This window comes from Eptesicus fuscus, chromosome 12, assembly GCF_027574615.1.
Source record: "Eptesicus fuscus isolate TK198812 chromosome 12, DD_ASM_mEF_20220401, whole genome shotgun sequence".
Classification (NCBI taxonomy): Eukaryota; Metazoa; Chordata; class Mammalia; order Chiroptera; family Vespertilionidae; genus Eptesicus; species Eptesicus fuscus.
In genome coordinates, this window is record NC_072484.1 from 60,684,319 (window position 1) to 60,703,793 (window position 19,475).

General features: G+C 41.9%; 1 protein-coding gene across 1 annotated transcript in view; it reads left to right on the forward strand.

The window, feature by feature from the left end:
- Positions 1-19,475, forward strand: part of PTPRM (protein tyrosine phosphatase receptor type M) — a 650,464-nt gene that overhangs the window by 575,881 nt on the left and 55,108 nt on the right. The window contains exon 20 of the mRNA XM_008159881.3: positions 2,021-2,057. Coding sequence (XP_008158103.2) covers positions 2,021-2,057 — 37 coding nt within the window. The remainder of the gene's footprint in view (positions 1-2,020; positions 2,058-19,475) is intronic.

A 19,475-nucleotide genomic window follows, 5' to 3' on the forward strand; every position in this document is an offset into this window, starting at 1 on the left:
AACATTCCAGGCTGGGAAACAGCTGTGAAAAGGTCTTGATATGGAGGATACCTGGCGAATTTGAAGAAAAACAAGCTGGTGAGTGTTGGTGGAATATTGTGAAGGGAAAGAGAATCGTAGGTGATGAGATGAGAGAGGTCGAGTAGCCAGGTGATAGAAACAGCCATAAGCACTTGGGCTTTTACTGTGAGATGGGCAGTCATAAGAGGGATTTGAATGGAGGAATGACATGATCTGGCAGCTGAGAAGAGGATGAACTGAAGATGGATGAGAGTAGAAGCAAGGAGACCTGTTAGATGGCTGTGGAAGCAATCAGAGAGAAAGATGGTGGCTGGGCCGAGTGGTGGCACTGGAAGGTGAGAAATGGTCGGATGATGGATTTATGCTGAAAGTAGAGACCATGGATTTGCTGGCACATTGGCTATGGGGTGTAGGAAGAAGAGAGGGGTCAGGATGCCTTCAAGAGATGGAGTTACAGTTATCTGAGAAGAAGGATGGAGCAGATTCAGGTAGGAGGTAGGTAGGACATGAGTCCAGTTTTAAGTTTTAAATAAATGTTAAACATCCAAGTGGAAGTGTAAAGTAGGCAATTGATATCACATCAGGATTTCAGGGGAAAGGCCAAGACTGGGAGTAAAAATGCAGGACTCATCCATGTACAGACAGTATTGAAGGCCATGAGACTGAAAGAGATCAACAAGAAGTGAGTGTAGACAGAGGAAAGCATCTAAGAACTGGACACATCAACATCACATCAAGGTGAAGGGGAGGAACCAACAAATGAATAAGGGAGGGAGGGAGGAAGACCAGGAGAGTGTTATATCCTGGAAGCCAACGAAGAAAGTATTTCAAGGGGATTAATTGTGTTCATGCTACTGATAGATCAATTAGATGAGGATTGAAAAATGGCCATTGTGTTTAGCAATATAGGTCATCAATGGACTGTGTGGATTATTTCAGTTTAACAAATGAGTTCCTCCTACCTCCTAGCACCTTGCTAGCACTGACATATAGAGCAAATGAGTGAGACCAAGATCTTGCCGGGTAGAGCTTATCAGCTGGCAAGAAGTGAGGGATCATCTAAATAATCGTATTTAATCTGTGCCATGATTCTATGTTTGAAACCCATAGCAGGTCAGTTGTACAAAAGAATGTGTTTGCTTTTGTTGTTCATTATTTTGTTGTTCAACCTGTTTTTAAGAGCAAAACAATCTAACAGATATGCATTTAAGTTGACTAAAAAAAAAAATCCATATTTCCTCTTTAAGTTTCTTTACTCTGTTTTCCATGTGGCTTTGGGTGCAGTATTTTAGGTCATCTCAGGGGACAGAGATGGAAAGTATTAAGGTCCGTGGTGACATTATGTTTCCTGTGTGTAATTTTCTCTAAGTTGACTTTATCTTTCCCAGATATTGATTCTATGGTGTTCTTTGCCCCCTTCTTTATGTGGTCTCAGTTTTCATCTTTCCCCTTCTTATAGGGTCACAGTGAAAGGAAGGGGGTCTTGTCTAATTGCTGCCTCTTTAAATTCCTGGTCTTTGCTACAGCGTCACATCATGGTATTAGCAGTGTTTAAGAATGATGTTTAGTATTTCTATTGATATAACTGCCTATACCAATATAACAGAATATGTGTTAAAGCCTTGGCACGTTGCCAATAACGCCCAACCATAAATGAAATTCTGTTGTACATTCTCAGCCTGTTTGCACTCTACTAAGAGTCATGGTCATGTTATTTCAGAGAATCTATAAGTTGTTGGTGTTTCTTGCTCATCTGTCATCTCACAGCCAGTGTGCAATTCAGTTACTCACACCCCCTCTGCAAGCATCAGAACTGTAATAATTGATGCACCTTTGCTTATTAAGAGAAACTCAATGGCACTTAATCTGATAATTCAACTTTCAAGTGATGCAACTGTTGGTATTTGTGGATGCGTTCATTTTGGCACACTTAGCATGTGACCTCTGTGCTGCTTATCAATTTTAGGTTTGTGAAATATTATTTCTCATTTATTTTTAGGGCTATCATCGACCCAATCATTATATTGCTACCCAAGGTAAGTTTATTTCAGCTTTAATGTCTTTCTTTAGTTATTTGCCCATTCTCTATCATTGTGTGCCTACTTCACCCTCCCTCAGATATTTGCACACTGCTATAGCACCATTTATTGCAGTTCTAGTCACCAACACATGCACCCTGTTTTATCAGCAGAAGTTCTGGTATGTAATGGTTTAGTTAGAATTTAATGTTGAGATCATTAGAAGAATTGTATTCATCCATTCATTATTGAATTAAATCTCTCTACCTTAGGAATTAATCTGACATCTGCAAATATATATATATATTCACTAAACATGTATGTACTGAACACACTCTGTGCAAGGACCTGTGCCAGTTGCCACCAGAGATGCAAGCTGACTCCAGCAAGCTCTCTTTCTCACACCACTTGCAGTTTAGTGGAGAAGATGTGAGATGACCTATATATTAGTACATACGAAATCAATTGAAAACTTGTGTGAGAGGTACAGCGAAAATGTTAGGGGAACTTGGAGAAGAAAATATATTTTAGATCAGATGTAATAATCTGAAAACAGCTTTGTGGCAGAGGTGAGATTGGGAGAACTTCTAAATGGCAGAGATATCATGAGCAAAGATCTGAATTCAAGAAATTTGTGCTCCTGAGTGGAAAGCAGATGGTGGATCACTTTGGCTAAAGGAAAACTGAAATAAAGCTATAGGAACATGTTGAGGAACTTCTTGGCCTGGTTTTTTATCATCTTCCCCACCAATTATGAGGCAAGTCATCTGTGGAGAATGAGGATCATTAAAATTCTGATGTTTTCAGGAACAAGGTATCATAAAGGATGAATTAGTGAGTCAATAAAAGATGAATTGAAGAAGTACTAAGAAGCAGAGAGGACCCAGTTAGGGTTAAAGAGCATACGTTCTCTCCATTTTATTATTTTATCATTGTTTCCAGTAATTCATTATCCTATATAATAAAAGCCCAGCGACCAAATGGTGGAAAGACCAGAACAACCAGTCGACCAGTCGCTATGATGCGTACTGACCACCAGGGGGCAGACGCTCAATGCAGGAGCTGCCCCTGGTGGTCAGTGTGCTCCCACAGTGGGAGCACTGCTTGGCTTACCAGGATGAGTGGTGCTCCCACAGCAGGCTGATCCCCGCAGGCCACGCCCCCCACCAGTGCACAAATCCTGTGCACCGGGCCTCTAGTATCCAATAAACAAGAGCAGGAAAATCAAAAGGATGTGACCTGCCAATGATTAGGGATTAGCAGGAGGCTGTACACAGAACGTCAAGAAGCATGGGAATCAAGGATGCCAAGAAAATCATGGTTGGAAGGTCTAGGCTTGGTGGCAGGGGGTCATAGGTGTCCGATGGACTGCGAGGAGAGGGAAGGAGGCCAGGTTCAGTTAAAGAGTCACAGAATAGGAGAAAAGGCTGTTGTAGCCAGAGAGCAGAATCCCAACACTTCTTGCAACACTGTCCAGTAGACTTCCTGCTGTGGCTGAAATTGTCTATCTGTGCTGTCCAATATGGTAGCATCCCTTCAAAGTCTTCTGTGATTTATCAACTAAATGTATATAATATTCTGAATCCAGTGATGTCGTTATAACAATTTTCATGCCATGTTCACCGGTAGATTCCATCTCAGAAAACCACTCTTTGTGGTTTTGATATTGTAGCAATTCTGTCACATCTTCAAGTTCCAATGATGATGATGATGATGGCTCCCCAAATTACAATATTAACATCAAAGATCACTGATCATAGATCACCATAAAAATATAATAATTCAAAAGTTTAAAATACTGAGAGAATTCCCAAAATGTGACACAGACATAAAGTGAGCAAATGCTGTGGGGAAAATAGGGCCAAAAAAAAAAAAAAAGAAAGAAAAGAAAAATAGGGCCAGTAGACTCGCTTGATGCAGGGCTGCCCCAAACTTTCAATTTGTAAAAGACAAATAAAGCAAAGGACAATACAATAAAGCAAAGGACAGTAAAACAAGGTATACCTGTATAGTATGCTACAAGTATAACTGTGGTCTCAGATTGCCAGTAATAAAGATTTCTGGTCATCTGCAGTAATTGGCATGGAGAGGTAGAACATGCGCATGGATCACCTTCATTCAAATAAAAACACAAACACCTAAGAGTCCAACAAAATGGGTGATAAAGTCTAACACAAATGCAATCTTTCAATCTCTGCTCCCTTTTTTCCCCCTCTATTTTGCAATGATATAATTCTTTAAAACCTGTTCACAGCAGGAACCCATGAAACTGACAACCACTTTCATTCCCAAGAGTTGGAAATATATAGATTTTCAACACATTCCTTCAATGTAGAGGGCATGTCATGAATTTATCTATTTAGTCTCTCCCCCTCCTTCAGCTTTATTGATTTTTCTACCAGTAACTGACTTTGACCTTTGATGATAATAGTAATGTTTCTGCAAATTGAAGAGACCACATTCAAGCCAGATCTTTGGCTTTTTTTAGTATGTTCTTTCTATTTCCCCTCCATTTAATTGTTTTCCGTCTGGTAGCTAACACTTTGATGATCCAGTATTCACTTCATCACATCTGCCTGACCAGCCATTAATACAACTGTAGCATTCAGGATTTATGATTAGGCGCACCAGGGATCAAAGGAGAGGAAGCACGTCTGTTACTCCATGTCCGCACTCAGAGCCAGGGCAGACTTAGGATTTCAAAAGCACAGTTCACTGTGAAGGGCAGATGAGTACACAGCTGGGTAGGATTGCCGAGAACTTACCATATTTCACAATGAAAAGGTACCCGGATACCCCACAGAGTCCGTGCAGGCCTTGAGCAGGAGGAACACATTTAGAACCACTCCAAAATGATTCGGGAGAACACCTGCCAGCCTCATGTTGGGCAAACGAGGGGGCCCTGCAGAAGTGTTCTTTTTATTATTGTTTACTTTTATTTTCAAACTGTCTTCAAGACTGTTGCTTTAAAGAACTCAGAAAAGATGGTGCCAGATTGTTGTGGAAGGAACTCAAAAAGTCTGTGATGGGCAGGGCCTGCCCAGCACCAAGTCCCTCTTCCTCACGTCTAAGCTCATCTGTGGGTTGGACACACAAATATCGGAGGATCCTGCCCGAGGAACTTCCCTGTAACTCCTTCAGGGGGAGCAGCCGTGCATTATGAAATCTGAAGGGCATGTCATAGTCAGGTGGTAATGCCCCAGCACTTGACTGGGATACCCAGGAGCTGAAGAAGGGGTAGAGGACGTGTTGGGGGATGGGAAGAAGGAGGCAGGGCAAGACTTCAGCGGGCCTTGAAGGATGTGTTCCCTTATCAGAGGACCAGCTAATGGGAGGACTGCTGAGGTTTGGGAGGCGCACCGCCCCCACAGAAGGTGTGAGATAGCAAAGGTCTTCACCTCTGTGGCTTCTTGAGTTTCCTTAATCACTTGTTGAAATGGATCTTCTCTCTGGAAAAATTCACATGTACACACACTTTTACATAGCTGTTTAGGCACTCACAGAATTAATAAAACCCAGCCTGAAAAATCTGTACACCCAGATAAAAACCCTGAGCTAGAGGGGCCAAGAACAAAGGACTGAGGTAAAGTGAGGACTTGTTAAGAGGCTTTGAATAAGGCGTGTTATTTAATGAAAGGCAGGGAGACAAGGGATGAAAACAGTGCTTTAAGTAGATTAATTAGTGTGGAATTATCCCGGATAGAAACTGGAAACAAAGATAATAGGGAGTAATCACAGAAAAATCTGGGATAGAAATGAGTAAGTCAGACAATAATAGCAGCAGGGCAGTTGTAGATTTTACTTTATTCAATAATCTAGGTTGCATATGATTAAATATGTTTTCTAATATGAATATATTATAGTGTCAAAAACTGTTGATTTTAAATATGTTTCTTTCTCCTTTAATAAAAAGTGATAAATATATTTTCTTTCCATATTAGTAATTTGGGTTGATATAATACTTTCCTTTCTGAAACTCAGTGTTTTTATTTGTCTATTCATTCAGTAAATATTAAGTGCCTATTTTGTACTAGGCTTTGTGCTATAACCAATGTAATGTATTTTCTGTCCTCTGACTACTTTATTATTACTCATCTCATTTCATGAGTATCAGAATTGAGACCCATGGGGGGAGAAGCAGGGGTTGGAAGCAGAACTAACATGTAGCTGTGTGCTGCAGTGTGCGGACGGGGATGCTAGTAATGCATGGTGACGTGCTTCTCCCCGAGAAGAGGCTCAGAGCTTATGCTCCTTCCCATGGATTGCATGCTGCCTCTTGCACGGGCTTTACAAAGCACACCCCTCAAAATCTCATGGTTAGTCTTTAATAAAACGAATCTATAGTGCAACCCCTTCCTTCTTCCTTCTAAGTTATGCTTCTCAAAGAAGCAAATCTTCTATGATACAGTCATATCTGAAAATGTCTCTTAATTAAAATTGTCTTAGATGTCCTCAAATATGACACGGAGCATCCGGGGTCTCCCTGTTCCCACACAGGCCTCTGAGCTTCTGTGTGGAGACCCATTAGCCCTGGCCTGCACAAAAAGACACCTTAGTCTTGATGGGGCCATCAAGACTAAGCTCAGAGCTCCAATCCAGGAGCCAGCCCTGTCAAGTTAGCACAATTCAGACAAAAGAAAAGATGAAGTGGACTATACCCAAGGCACTATACTCAAGAAGAGAACCATGCATGGATGTTAACAGGGCAGAGTTAAAGTTACACCTGTTATGCTCAGAGACTCTGGGTGCTGTGTGGCATGTTTCAGAACTTCAGGTCACACTGGCATAGGCCACAGGGACTGATAGGGAAAACCAGATACAGATAGTTGTTTACAATGAGAAATGTCACTGTCCATAAGACAGAACTGCCCTCAGCCTCGCAAAGACATTTTGTGTCACAGGCCAGCTAAAGAGGGAGACGCCTGGGCAGAATGTTGCCTCATGACCTCACACCAGAAAAATGCCCCAGAGCACATTCATGGATTCAACAAGTACCTACGAACCGCGTGGTAGAGAGCTGGCTAGAAGCAGATGCTGAATGAGAATACAAGAATGAGTGAGTGAATGAGTGAACGAATGAATGAATCGGGAGTTACTGTGGGCCAGACACCAATTAAGCTGTAGAATATTCCAACTTGGCAAGAAGGTTATCTCATGTTGGCCCAACAAAGCATCTACCTACCTGCATGAATTTGAGGATTGTCATCGCCAGTACCTGTGATTGTTTCTTTTCTAAGTTAAGGGCTAGTCAACTTCCTATTCTCACTAACATTCTTTCTTTAGACACGTCAGTAAATCAAAGCACAGTTTTTGGAGATAGTCCATCTTGTTAAACTAAATGCTTATCTCCGCACTGACCTACCTCTTCACGCTTATCCCCACCACCACCCCATATACACCTTATATAATCAGTTTTATTTGTTCATAATTATAATTTGCTGATAATTTGAAAAAGAGAAACCTAAAAGACATTTCCTCTAGGGACTTTGAGCTAGAAGCAAATTTTTATGTGAAGATAATAAAAATGCAGAGCGAAGGTTTATAGTGGAAATAGTTCCAGAACCTCCCCTCCCGCACAGGAGCTGCAACTGTGCTCAAGTGACTTCCTTCTGTTTGCTGTTCATCTGTTTTTCTTCTGTTTGTCTTCCTCATACTCTGTGTGGTACGAACACTTTTAATAAGGATTTTCAGAGAGAGAAATATGGTTTATATTTTCATAACTCAAAATTCCCCTTCAGGCCTCTGAAGCAGTAAATAACATGCTTAGAATAAGACACACTTTCCTCAGCACGTCATGCCTGTAGCCAAGACTTGTCAGAACACCTATACAAGTTCTCCATACTTTATAAAGAAGCTTTTGTCTCCAGCATGTTGGCCTCCAGATAGAGGTGAACACTTGAAATTATTTCTCAGTAGAATTGGAAGAAAAAAATGTTTTTTAAATCAAAAGCTAAGCCTTCCGTAAACAACTTTTGTTTTCATTCCTCCAAGCTCCAGTGAAGCTCACTCCTCAAGTACAGCTTCTGGGTCAGCTGGCATTGCTCTTCCCGGCTGTGTTGTCCCCACATGGTCAGGGTGTGGCAGGTTATGTTTGGATTCACTTACTCGATGCTATTTGAGATTGATTGAAAAGTATTGCCCCATAAAGTGGAGTATTCTCTAGGGCCCAGATATAAATAGGGAGTCTGTGGGAAGTATGCTTTATATACATAGGCAAACAGCGACCCTCATGAGGTCTAGGTATTCCAAATAACAGTGCCAAGATCTCCATGCAGGGCCTGCCTGCATTTCACTCTCCATCTCTGCTTTGCCAAGGAAAAATGAACAGTTGCAATTAACAGCTTATCTATAAACTTCCTTTAAAATAATAGTTTCTCTTCACCAGATTAATTTTAGAAGATACTGGCCAATAAGCTAGAAGGTCAGATCATATACATTTCTCATCCCTGTGCTCTTAATAAACTTGCTCATTACTGGTGAGAATGTTTAAAGTCAGGTTGCAGACTAAAAGATAAACCCAAAAATTGCCCTGATCGATGTAGCTCCGTTGATTGCAGTGTTGTCCCACACATTGAGGGGTGTCGGGTTTGATTCGCAGTCAGGGCACATACCCAGGTTGCAGGTTTGAACCCTGATTGAAATCTCTCTCTCTCTCTCTCTCTCTCTCTCTCTCTCTCTCTCTCTCTCTCCTCTCCCTCCCTCCTTCCCCCCCCCCTTCCTCTCCCTTTCCCTCTCACTTCCTTTCTCTCTAGAACCAATGAAAAACATATCCTTGGGTGAGGATTGAAAAAATAAATACATAAATAAAAGATAAAACCAAAAATAGATCACATTAGTTAACATCCACCCATGCTGTTATAGATGCCTTGTTGGAAATATATCCATCGAGTAATGGAACCTAAATTAATACAGAATGATTTGAAGATGAATGATGTTCTGTGGTTAAGCAGGCACCCGGTTTTAGACTCTCTTAAAACAAATACTTTTAAAATATTTAATAGTACTTTACAGGTGTTCCTCATTGGAAGTGGAAAAGTATAAAATCTTTTTAAGCTGGTAGAAATGTCAGAATCTTTAAGCCCAACTCGCCTGTTTTGTCTTTGAAACAGTTGAAACTTAAAGCACAAATTGATTTAAGTGATCTTCATCTGTGCTCAAATGAATCATGCACACAAAAGTATTTGCAAACCGTATGGACTAACATGCATATTTAATAGAACGCATGCAATGTTCAACCTAGGAGAAACGTCATGTGTTTCTGGTCTCCTAAGGGGCCTTTTGTTCAACAGCAAGGAAAAATGAGGTCACATCTTTCTTCCAGGGTCAGGCCTTTGAAAGGATAGAGCTGGAGCTAGTAAGTACCCATGTAGTTTCCCTGGTGCCGGCTTCCCCAGGCCTCAGCACTATAGACCCTTGCAAAGCAAAGCCATATCTTTCAGGCCTAGTTCATCCAAAATTAAACATCTCTGTGCACCACCAAGTGACTGGCTGAGTAAAGAGTCAGGAATACAGCAGTGACCTCAGGAATTACACAGCGCTGGTATCTGTATAAATAACCAGCTCTTACTAATTTGTTGCTACACCAGATTTTGGAACTACTTTAGGCTATTTTTCCCCCCATCCCTACCCCATTTAGCAGGTGAAAACGGGAGCCCCGAAGCATACCTTCTTGACTGTCTTGACCAGGTTCCTTTATCAAACATGGACACCACTTTGGACAGGTCTGTCAAGGCAGCAGTTAGCAAGTTCTGGTCATTACAAGTTACTTCTTTTTCTTGCCTTCTCACTCAGAAGGATGCTCCTGGGAATTTCCTGATGTAATGCCCCACGCTGCCATTAAAAAATTGAGATTGCCTGCACTGAGCTATGTCTAGGGAGTCAACTTATCTCTATTTTATCATCTTTAGATTTATTCTCTTTTTTCTTAAATAAAAGAGACCCCACTTGTATCATGGGAAAAGCTTAATTAAAGAAGATAGAGACTAATGAAAGCTTTTATTTCTCTGGCAGTGGCCCCCGACGCATGTGAATATAGGCTTTTCCCTTCACTTTTCTTCTCCTCGACAGAAGGCAGCCAGATCCTTTGGGTCACCAAACCCCTCCGTTCGGAAGGGTGCCATTCTTTTTTTTTTTTCTCCTTGATTGCCTTCTCTCTGTTCCCCTCTTTACAGCAGGAACACGTACTCGGGATGGGTTTATGACGGTTCTCTTTGGAGCCAGGCCTGATGAATGCTCTGTGACTCAGCCAGCAGGAGGCTCTTGTGGTGTGAACATCTGTCACGTTCCTCCCTTCCACGGCTACAAACACTTTCTTGTGCGCCTCTTCCCAGCTCTTCATGCAATATTGCTGTACAACCTGTCTCAGGGATCAAGGACCAAAGGTCCCTCTGGTAGTGGTGTCTTTATCTCTGCATCGTAGAGCAGATTGTTGCCACACACTGCCTACCAACTCTTTTATTCTTTTCTATACAAGGGTTTCTCTTTGGAGCCCTAATCTTTACCCCTGTCACTCAAATCTGATTTGTCTGCCTTTATTATTCTGCTTTCCATGTCAAGAATAATAGCAGCCTTTGCACTCCCGCTCACAGTGGTACCTCTGCAAGCTAGAAATGTTGATTAACTGCTAGGGAGGGCTGAATAGAGCCCAAAAAGAATGCACTCCAAATAATGGTTCCTTTAGGTAGATGGTGTTTCCAGAAATGCTTTGGAACATTACACTTTCAAGTCCTGCCAGGAGTCACCCCTGGTTTTTATTTACAAATATTTATTTGCTTAGGCGACATGGTCACAATCAAGACTTTGAAACTTGGCCCTAAAATTCCTTCCATATACAAACATGTTTTATGTCAGTAACAAGGACAAGATCTTTTCCCTCCAAGAGGCAGTAGAGCAGAGTGGTTGATGAGAGTGTAGACTCTAGAGTTAGACTGACTGGGCTCAGATGCCAGCTCTGGAAGTGCCCTCTCAATAAATATTAGCTACATTCTTATTATCATTATAATTATATGGGTTCCAAAAGACACATATCTCAATAGCACATAGGCAGTTCAGGCTTTAACCCAAGGATAGTGTATACTCGTAAGCTCTCATAAAAGCTAATACATTCTACACATATTAATGCCTCCTTCCAGAAAAATGTATCAAAGGGAACCACTTAGGTTTTCACCAACATACTTCGTCTTTCTCCAAAGTACAAAGATTATTTATCATCATGGTCCTAAATGTTTCAACAACAAAAACAAGCATGGGTTAGAAAGACAACAAACTATATTATAAACAGGGAGAAGCAGATTTTCTTTCAGTTTTTAAAGCCTTGCAGAAATTGAGCAGCTCTGATAGCAGCATAGGACACCAGCCTTGGCGGTGTCTGAAGCTTCCCTGATGCACACTTAAAGCTGGATTACACGTAGGTGAAAACAGCTTAATTCCACAGACCAGACAGGTTCCTTCCCAAAAGGCTTCGTCCAAATCAATTTGTGAGAATTGCACAAGGATATTTTAGAGCAGAGGTTTAGAAGGCTAAGAAACCACTGGAGAACTAAATGGGGCTGAGAAATGATTTTCTGGGAAAGAGAAAAAGTAATGACCTGACCAGAAGGGGAAGTAAAGAGAAAGGAGTGTGCTCTTGGCCTGCCTCGGCAGCCTGTTGGTGTTGGGTGAGGACGGTTAGGCAGGCACTATCTTCTGCTTGGCTAGAGGTTGACCAGATGCCTAAAAATTGCCGACCATAATCTGTACCAAGGATACAGTAGATGGAGTAGTTCTTACCTGAAAGGAATTCCTCCAGACCACTTCTGAGATCAGTTTCACACATGGCATCCCAGGAAAATCAGGTGTCCCCCAAGCACTGCATGTCAGCTTAGGAAAAGGACCGCAGAGTAATGGTTAATGGGTGTACAATGATTTTGAATAATTATTATTCTTTTTAAAGTGAAATAACGGTATCATGGTTTGGGTTGCTGTGTGTGTGTGTGTGTGTGTGTGTGTGTGTGTGTGTGTGTGTGTGTTGTGTGTTTTGGTTTGTTTGTTTATTTTTGGTTTTGCTTAATCCTTTCACCTTTTTCACCCAGCCCTACAACCCTTGTCCCCTCTAACAGCTGTTAGTCTTTTCTCTATCTTTGAGTCTGTTTCTATTTCATTTGTTAGTTTGTTTTATTCATTAGATTCCATATATGAATGAAATCATATGGCACTTGTCTTTCTCTGATAGGCTTATTTCACTTAGCATAATGTTCTCCGGGTCCATCCATACTGTCACAAAGGTCCTTTTTAAGGCCAAGTAGCATTCCATTGTGTAAATGTTCCACAGCTTTTTTAGTCACTCATCTACTGCTGGATACTTGGGCTGCTTCCCAATAATCCTGCAATTAACATAGGGGTACATATATTTTTTTGAATTAGTGTTTCTGGATTCTTAGAATATATTCCAAGAAGTGGAATCCCGGGGCCATGAGGCAGTTCCATTTTTAATTTCTTGAGGTAACTTTATACTGTCTTCCACAGTGGCTGCACAAATCTGGATTCCCACCAACAGTGAACAGGGGTTCCCTTTTCTCCACATCCTCACCAACACTTACTGTTTTTTGAAGCAATTTTAGAATTTATATGCAGCCTGTTCATTAATGTTTGGTTTATACCAATTTTCTCCTAACTCAATCGGACATAACCTTTCGGTGTCCAGCCAGCATTTCATATGTTCCCAAATCACCTGGAAACCCACATTCCATGCAACTAATTACCTGGAGAAAGCCACAAATATTTGCAGTTAACTTTAATACACTTTCTTATTTCAGTCTGAAGGGAGAATTTTAGGGAATGGTATGAGTGAAATATAAATATCAACATGTGGATTATGTGTTTGAGAGGAAATGTTATTCATGGATAGAGCAGAAAGTGTATGCCTACTTTTAGGTTATAAGAGCACACACACCTGTGAGCCAATTCAGATCGAGTACAGCAAGCATGTCAAACTCAAAGGCTAACATGGGCCAAACAAACAAGGTTTAAGTTTATGTGGGCCACAAAAAAACAAAAGCTTCAATTTTCATAGAAACATAGGTTTATTTCAATAGAGACATACTGAATACAAAGGGCTGAACTAAATGAGTAATCGTTAACAAAATAATAGAACATTTCAATAAAAATTAACATTTTTTCTTGAACATTAACTTACCAGACACTGAATAACTGCACAAATTAATAAGCGTAACACAAACCTATTTTTCTTGTTCTCCGAAAGTGAAATATTTCCTGTTGCGAGCACCAAACAAGTCAGTCCAAGACTAATGACGTGACAATCAGCTGCTAAAATATTCACTGCTAGTATTAGTGGGGAGAAATGGTGCGCCTGCACGTAAAGCAAATGAATGCAACATGATTATAGTAATCAGTCGTTAGCGAACATTGTAGTTCGTTATTAATAATTATGTACAATAGAATAGTGTGAAAATTAAGTTACAAAATTTTTATTAAAATGTTTCTTACATACCGTTATTTTGGCTGGGCTGCAAAAATATTCGTTGTGGGCCACATGCGGCCTGTGGCCTGCGAGTCTGACATGCTTGCAATAGAGTAATCAGCAAGTAGCTGCTATCCAGAGCAAGCCAGGTGAAGGAAAACGACTCATGCCATGGGAAAGCCTACTCCAGTGTAAGAAGAGATTCATCATTGTGTGGTGGGAACCACTGCAATTTATTAACTGAAAACACTACTAGTATTTAACATCATTATTTTAGTCACCACTTTTTACGCTACTTCTAAAAAGGTGCCTTTTATTATAGCTCCAATGTCTATTATCTCCTCTTTTACTGCCACTAAATGAAAATTCTAGCGGCCTGGCGAGCATTTCCAACCAGAAATTCTGGACATGGAGAGCTATCCTTAGAAAATGCTATTGTAACATGCTGCCAGTTATATTTTTGAATTTAGGTTAAATAAAGTATTCCCAAGTTTCTTTCATCATGGAACGATTCTCAGTGTTTGCTTCTAATTCCTTAGTTGATTTTATTGTTTCTTTAATGGGGAAGGGGAGATGTTCTTAGCAATTCAGAAAAATGATGAAATCACATCCCATGCACCCAGCCGTCTCAACTTGAGTTTTCTTTTTCTGCAGCTGAAACCAAAAATTATTCACAAAAAGTCCATGATTTTAACATCAGTAGCCTCAGGGGAGAGCAAATGCACCTATCAGATAGGTGTTAAGGCTTATTAATGCGGAAGCCAGCTGTTTTCTGTGTCACCATTATGGCTTCTGTGACACACGAGGCAGATGCAGTCCGTAAAGGAGGGTGGCATACTTTACCTTGTAGATTTCACTCCCACAAAAATGAAAAGCTACTTAATGTAAAATTGTAGACGGAGGTGTTACGGAAGCATCATATTGAAAAATCGCATAAAGTTTTTTAATAAAAACTTATTCAGAAACCACTGAAGGGACATCTAACGCCCTGAATGCTGAATAACTGACTTCATAATCCCCACTCTAGATTATCGCCAGCAGCAACAGTAACAATAATGGATCAAAAATATAGGGCCATTTTTTATTTATGAGCAAGAGCTTTAAAATAAAATGCATAAATCCTAGGCTCGTCTTTTTCCACATCCATATTCCACCTTCATGGCCTCCAGTTCTGATGGAGTGAACTAGGTGCCAAGTGCCCAAAGCAAGGACTTCTAGGTTTTTCTACAGCTACTTTGCCCCCAGGATCACTGTCCCTTCCCTCTGCACTCCCACCACTCTATGTGTGCCCCACAACACACAGTCTGTCCTCCCACTCAGGGGATTAGTCACATCAGCTGGTTAGAGGACTGATGTGCACAAACAAGACCCCCAGTCTCTTAAGGTCATTTAGAAATTTCTAAAGAGACCTGACTTGGCATTCCCACTGGGGCCAGGAGGGGGATTTGAATGAGCAAAGCAAGCTCGGTATGAGACCAGAGGGCACGGAGAAACTGTGTGACCTGGTTGGGCAGATCCACGTTCACAGACCACTGAGGATGACAGACATAAAAAACACACAGGCACCACAACATCAAGTGTCATGAAGGAATGGGAGTCACGACTCTTGGAAAACTTGCCTGAGGAAGTGACGTTTAGTCTGCCAAGCTGAGACCAGCAGGAAACACAGGCTTGAACTGCAGTATGAGTGAGAGGAGAGCTCATGGCAGAGGAGGTCTCAGGAAAATGCCAGGGACGGGTGGCACGTGGCACAGTACCAGCCGAGACCGGAGACCAAACCAGGCTCAGGTATATGGGGCCACATTTGCCTTATTAAAGGAAACAGGTTTTACTCTATGAGCAGTGGGGACCCCTTAGAAGATCTTTAAGTGGGAAAATGCTGTTTTTCAGAGATGAGCTCTGGTGGGTTGTGAGGCTCGCCTGGTATTCGGGGGGAGATTATGTAGCTTGGGCCAGGCCGCCGGAGGGAATTGAACTTGCTGTGTTCTGGACGGGCGGAGAGGTTGGACTGGGCAGATTTTATTCTGTTGGATTTTATTCAGTAGCAGTAGGACCTTGAGAGGTTGTTTTCAGTGATTAACATGGGTTTTTTTCCTACTTCGTTTTCGCCGGGCCCGTGATAACTGTACACACAGGCCTGTCAAGTAGAACCCTTTTGAATTGCTTTATGTTCAAATGGAGGCAGTGGCACCCATGGGGTGAGACCTCAGCACTCAGCTCCACACTCACGAGCCCTGTGACCTTGGGAAGCTTACCTGACTTTTCAGTAAAATGGGGGAAACAATAGCACCTATTACACAGGATTGTGCTTTTCAAATTCAGAGAGTTGATTCGTATAAAATACTTCAAACAGCATCTGTGAAATAGTAAGTGCACAAAAGGAGTTAGGTATTGTATTTGTGACTGAATACAAGTTCACATTTGTACTATCTCTCTTCCCTTCAGAAAACTCGAATATGCCACTGTGAGCTTAAAGGACCTTGACTTCCCCGCAGCTCTAGTTAACACACAAAACATACTGCATAGAAATTAGAATGTGAAAATAAGGGGTACAAGTCATCTATCAAGGTTTGAAATGATAATTTTTAATATGTCTCACTCCTCATGAACTAGAGAATTCATCTTACACAATAGAGTCTATCCTTGGATGTCTTTCACTTCATGCTTCTCATTGCTTTTAATTATTCTTTATTGTGCTCTAGTTCTTTCTGCCCTTTTTTTGTTGTTGTTCCTTCAGGCATTGGTGGTGGTAAGAATGGCCCCGCCATACCTTTCCTTCTCAGCAGAGGTCTGTGTGTGCCAACTATTGTGAGGGAAATGGAATGTATTACTGGCCTGATATTATTGAAATTTCAAGGCCTTACCTTTTAAATGCTTTTGTCCCACAGGGGGAGGACTGCTGAGAATAACCTTCTTGCCTACTGTGCAAACATCTGTAAATGCACAGGCACAGCAATTGTGGCAGTTCCCACCCAGCCAGAAACTGCAGAAATCCAATACTGGGGCTGGATTGCAGCTGTTCACACCTGGAGGGAGGGAGGTCTTTCAGTCCTTTGCCTGCTGTTTTGAATTCCTTGTCTTGGGAGTTGTTTGTCTGTTTTCTGTTTTCTTTGTATTGATTTTAGAGGGAGAGGAAGAGAGGAGAATTGATAGAAACACATTAATCCATTAATCGGCTGCCTCCTGCACGCCCCCTACTGGGTGGGGACCAAGCCCACAACCTGGGCCTGTGCCCTGACCGGGAATCAAACCAGTGACCTCCTGGTTTATAGGTCCATGCTCAACCACTAAGCCACACCAGCCGACCTGTTTCTGTTTTCTGTGAGCAGTCCCCAGTGACCACTCTAACGATGATTCTTCTCCTGGTAAGGGCGCTTGCCACACCAGCATTTGGGAGACGGACATGGAAGGCACAGGAATATCAGCCTTCTCATGGTCTTCCTACCCCAGTTTCAGCCCTGACAGTAACCACCTCTTGTACCAGGCATGCGACTATAGACTTGGTGTGGGCTCACGAGGGCCAGTCACCCAGCAGACCCACTAGGAGCTACTAAATCAAGTGGAGTAGCCTCCATGTCAGTGAAGTCTGCCTGCCCAACCTGCATTGTGCTTTCTCACGTTGTTAGGAGACATGCATCTCTGTCTCATAGTGTATTCCTGTCTCAGGAAATAATCTGAAGTATGTCAAAGAGAAGAGACAACCAGGCCCGTCCCTGAGAAGTTTCATTGTTGAGCTGCCGCAGTGACAGGTCAGGGAGAGGCCTGTGGGGTGGAGAAGGGGCCACTCTCACAGGCTAACAGTGCACAGCGCCCCAAGGGTGAAGGAGGGGAGAGACAGGGAGGAAAGGGCAACACTGCACCGGGGAGATGGGGGCCCTTTCCTGACACTTCTTTTTTCTCTCTGGGATCAACTTAGAATAAGCTTTGTGTTCAAATACATTTTCAGATTTTAACCCCAAACTGGTTTATTTCTTCTGGATACCTGTGCCTAATTTTAGCATTGAAAAGAACCCTACCTTATTCGTTTTTCTATCCTAATTTTTTTTTTTTCATAGTCCAAGTCAGTGGGTAAGAAAATCATCAAGACAGGTATAAAAGTGAGCCACTAATGCTTATAAACACCCTTTATTTTAAGAATAACCCAAATTTAGTTATGTAAATATTTATAACTGGTGTGACCTTAGCTGATGCTTAGCCCAATGCTGAGGTGGGACAGCTGTGTTCTGAGATGACATTTTGTAAGTGAAGTTTCCTCTAAATCAGAAAGAATGGGATTCCTGGATTCTGAGACCTTGTATTAGGGTTTGGCTAAGCAGTAGATTCAAAAAACAAACAAACACCTCATACGAGACCACCTGGTAGTTAGGTCAGAAGGTGGAGTCCAATGCCCCTAATGCAGTAGATCTGTGGTTCTCCACCAGGAGAGATTCAAAAACACACCCAGACCCAAACCCCAACCCCAGTCAATTAAATCAGAGTCTCTTGGATTAGGACATCAGGGTTTTTTAAAAGCTCCACAACCATTGTAATATGCCGCCAGAGTTGAGAACCTCTGCCCTCAATAGAGAACAGCCACTGAGAGGCTAGGGTGGCACTCTGGCGACCTAGGGGAATGGAATGAGTTAAGTTGGGGGGCAAAGCCTTAGGGCAGGGAAACCTAGATCTTACAAAAGATGCCCCCATGTAATGAATTGGGGAAAAGTAAAGGCGAAGTGCTTTTAAGTTCCTGCTGATAACCTCTGAAATATAAGTCAAGAAAAGGAACCATGCAAATATTGTATGTTAATACTTTTAAATACTTATATATTTAATATTTCATTTGTTCATTGAGCCCCTGCTATGGGCCATAAACCACAACAGCCATGCTCCCCTCCAGGGGGAAGTTGAAAGTAATCACAATGGGGTCTACACCTAAGGAAGGGCAGGTGAGTTGCACTTTGGAACTTGGCCCTATAGCCTAGAATGTCTCTGGGAAGACTCCTGTTGGGCCTTGAGGCGGGAGGTAGCTTTCTTCCTGGCGGCACACACCACCCCTGATGCCGGAACATCAGATGCATCCACTGTAGCCATTGTCATCGACATTATTCCTAGAAGTTTCAGAACAGGTGGCACAGGCCTGTGTATCTAATGAAGGAGGCAAAAAGTGTCTGGGCCACTCCTTTATTTTGCGGGTCACATTGGGAAGACTATCTGTTTGCACAAAGATGGACTTGGTATTTCATTTCTTGTGAGTAAATAACCAGCTGTTACATACACAATGGATGTACCTCTCTGCAAACTGGAAACGTAGTCATTGATGGATCTGATGTTTACTTGTCTCCTCTGTAACCTTAGATTGAAGTCACCGAAAATTTCAGCCTATACATCAGGAGAATGGCACGCATGTGCCAAGGGACAGGGGCCAAAATGGCAAGTGCAATTTTTTGGGAGGTGGTATACAAGGTTCCATAAAGGGACTAGACTCAGTGATATCAGGGAGTGGAGTTGGTTTTCATGGGGAGGGTAAGAATGTGTAGTCAGAAGCACAAGGAGGGATGGTGGAGGCTTGAATTGGGGAAAGAAAGGAGGGAGGCTTTGATAGTGAGGAAGGAGAAAAAAATTACACAAAACCAGTTGATAATTGGTCAGGAGAAATGGGAGGTGCCTGAAGGGTCCCCTTGGATGTGCCACCATTGCTCAGTATCCAAGCCTCAGCCAAGGAATAACCATTAATAAATATCTTGCAGTGCACCTTGTTTTTGTTCTAGTGCTTTGCTGTTTATAAAATGCCTGAGTGTTCATTGACTCCATGAATTCTCAAAATAACCCCAACAAATGTTATTGAAATCAATATGTAGATAAGGAAAGATGAAGACACTAAAGCTCACAGTGGCTGAGTGACATGTCCAAAATCACACAGCCAGTGAGAAAGCTGAGGCCAATCTCCAGTTCAGATATTGAGCTCCAAATCCATTAGTCTATGTTGTCAAGATACTATA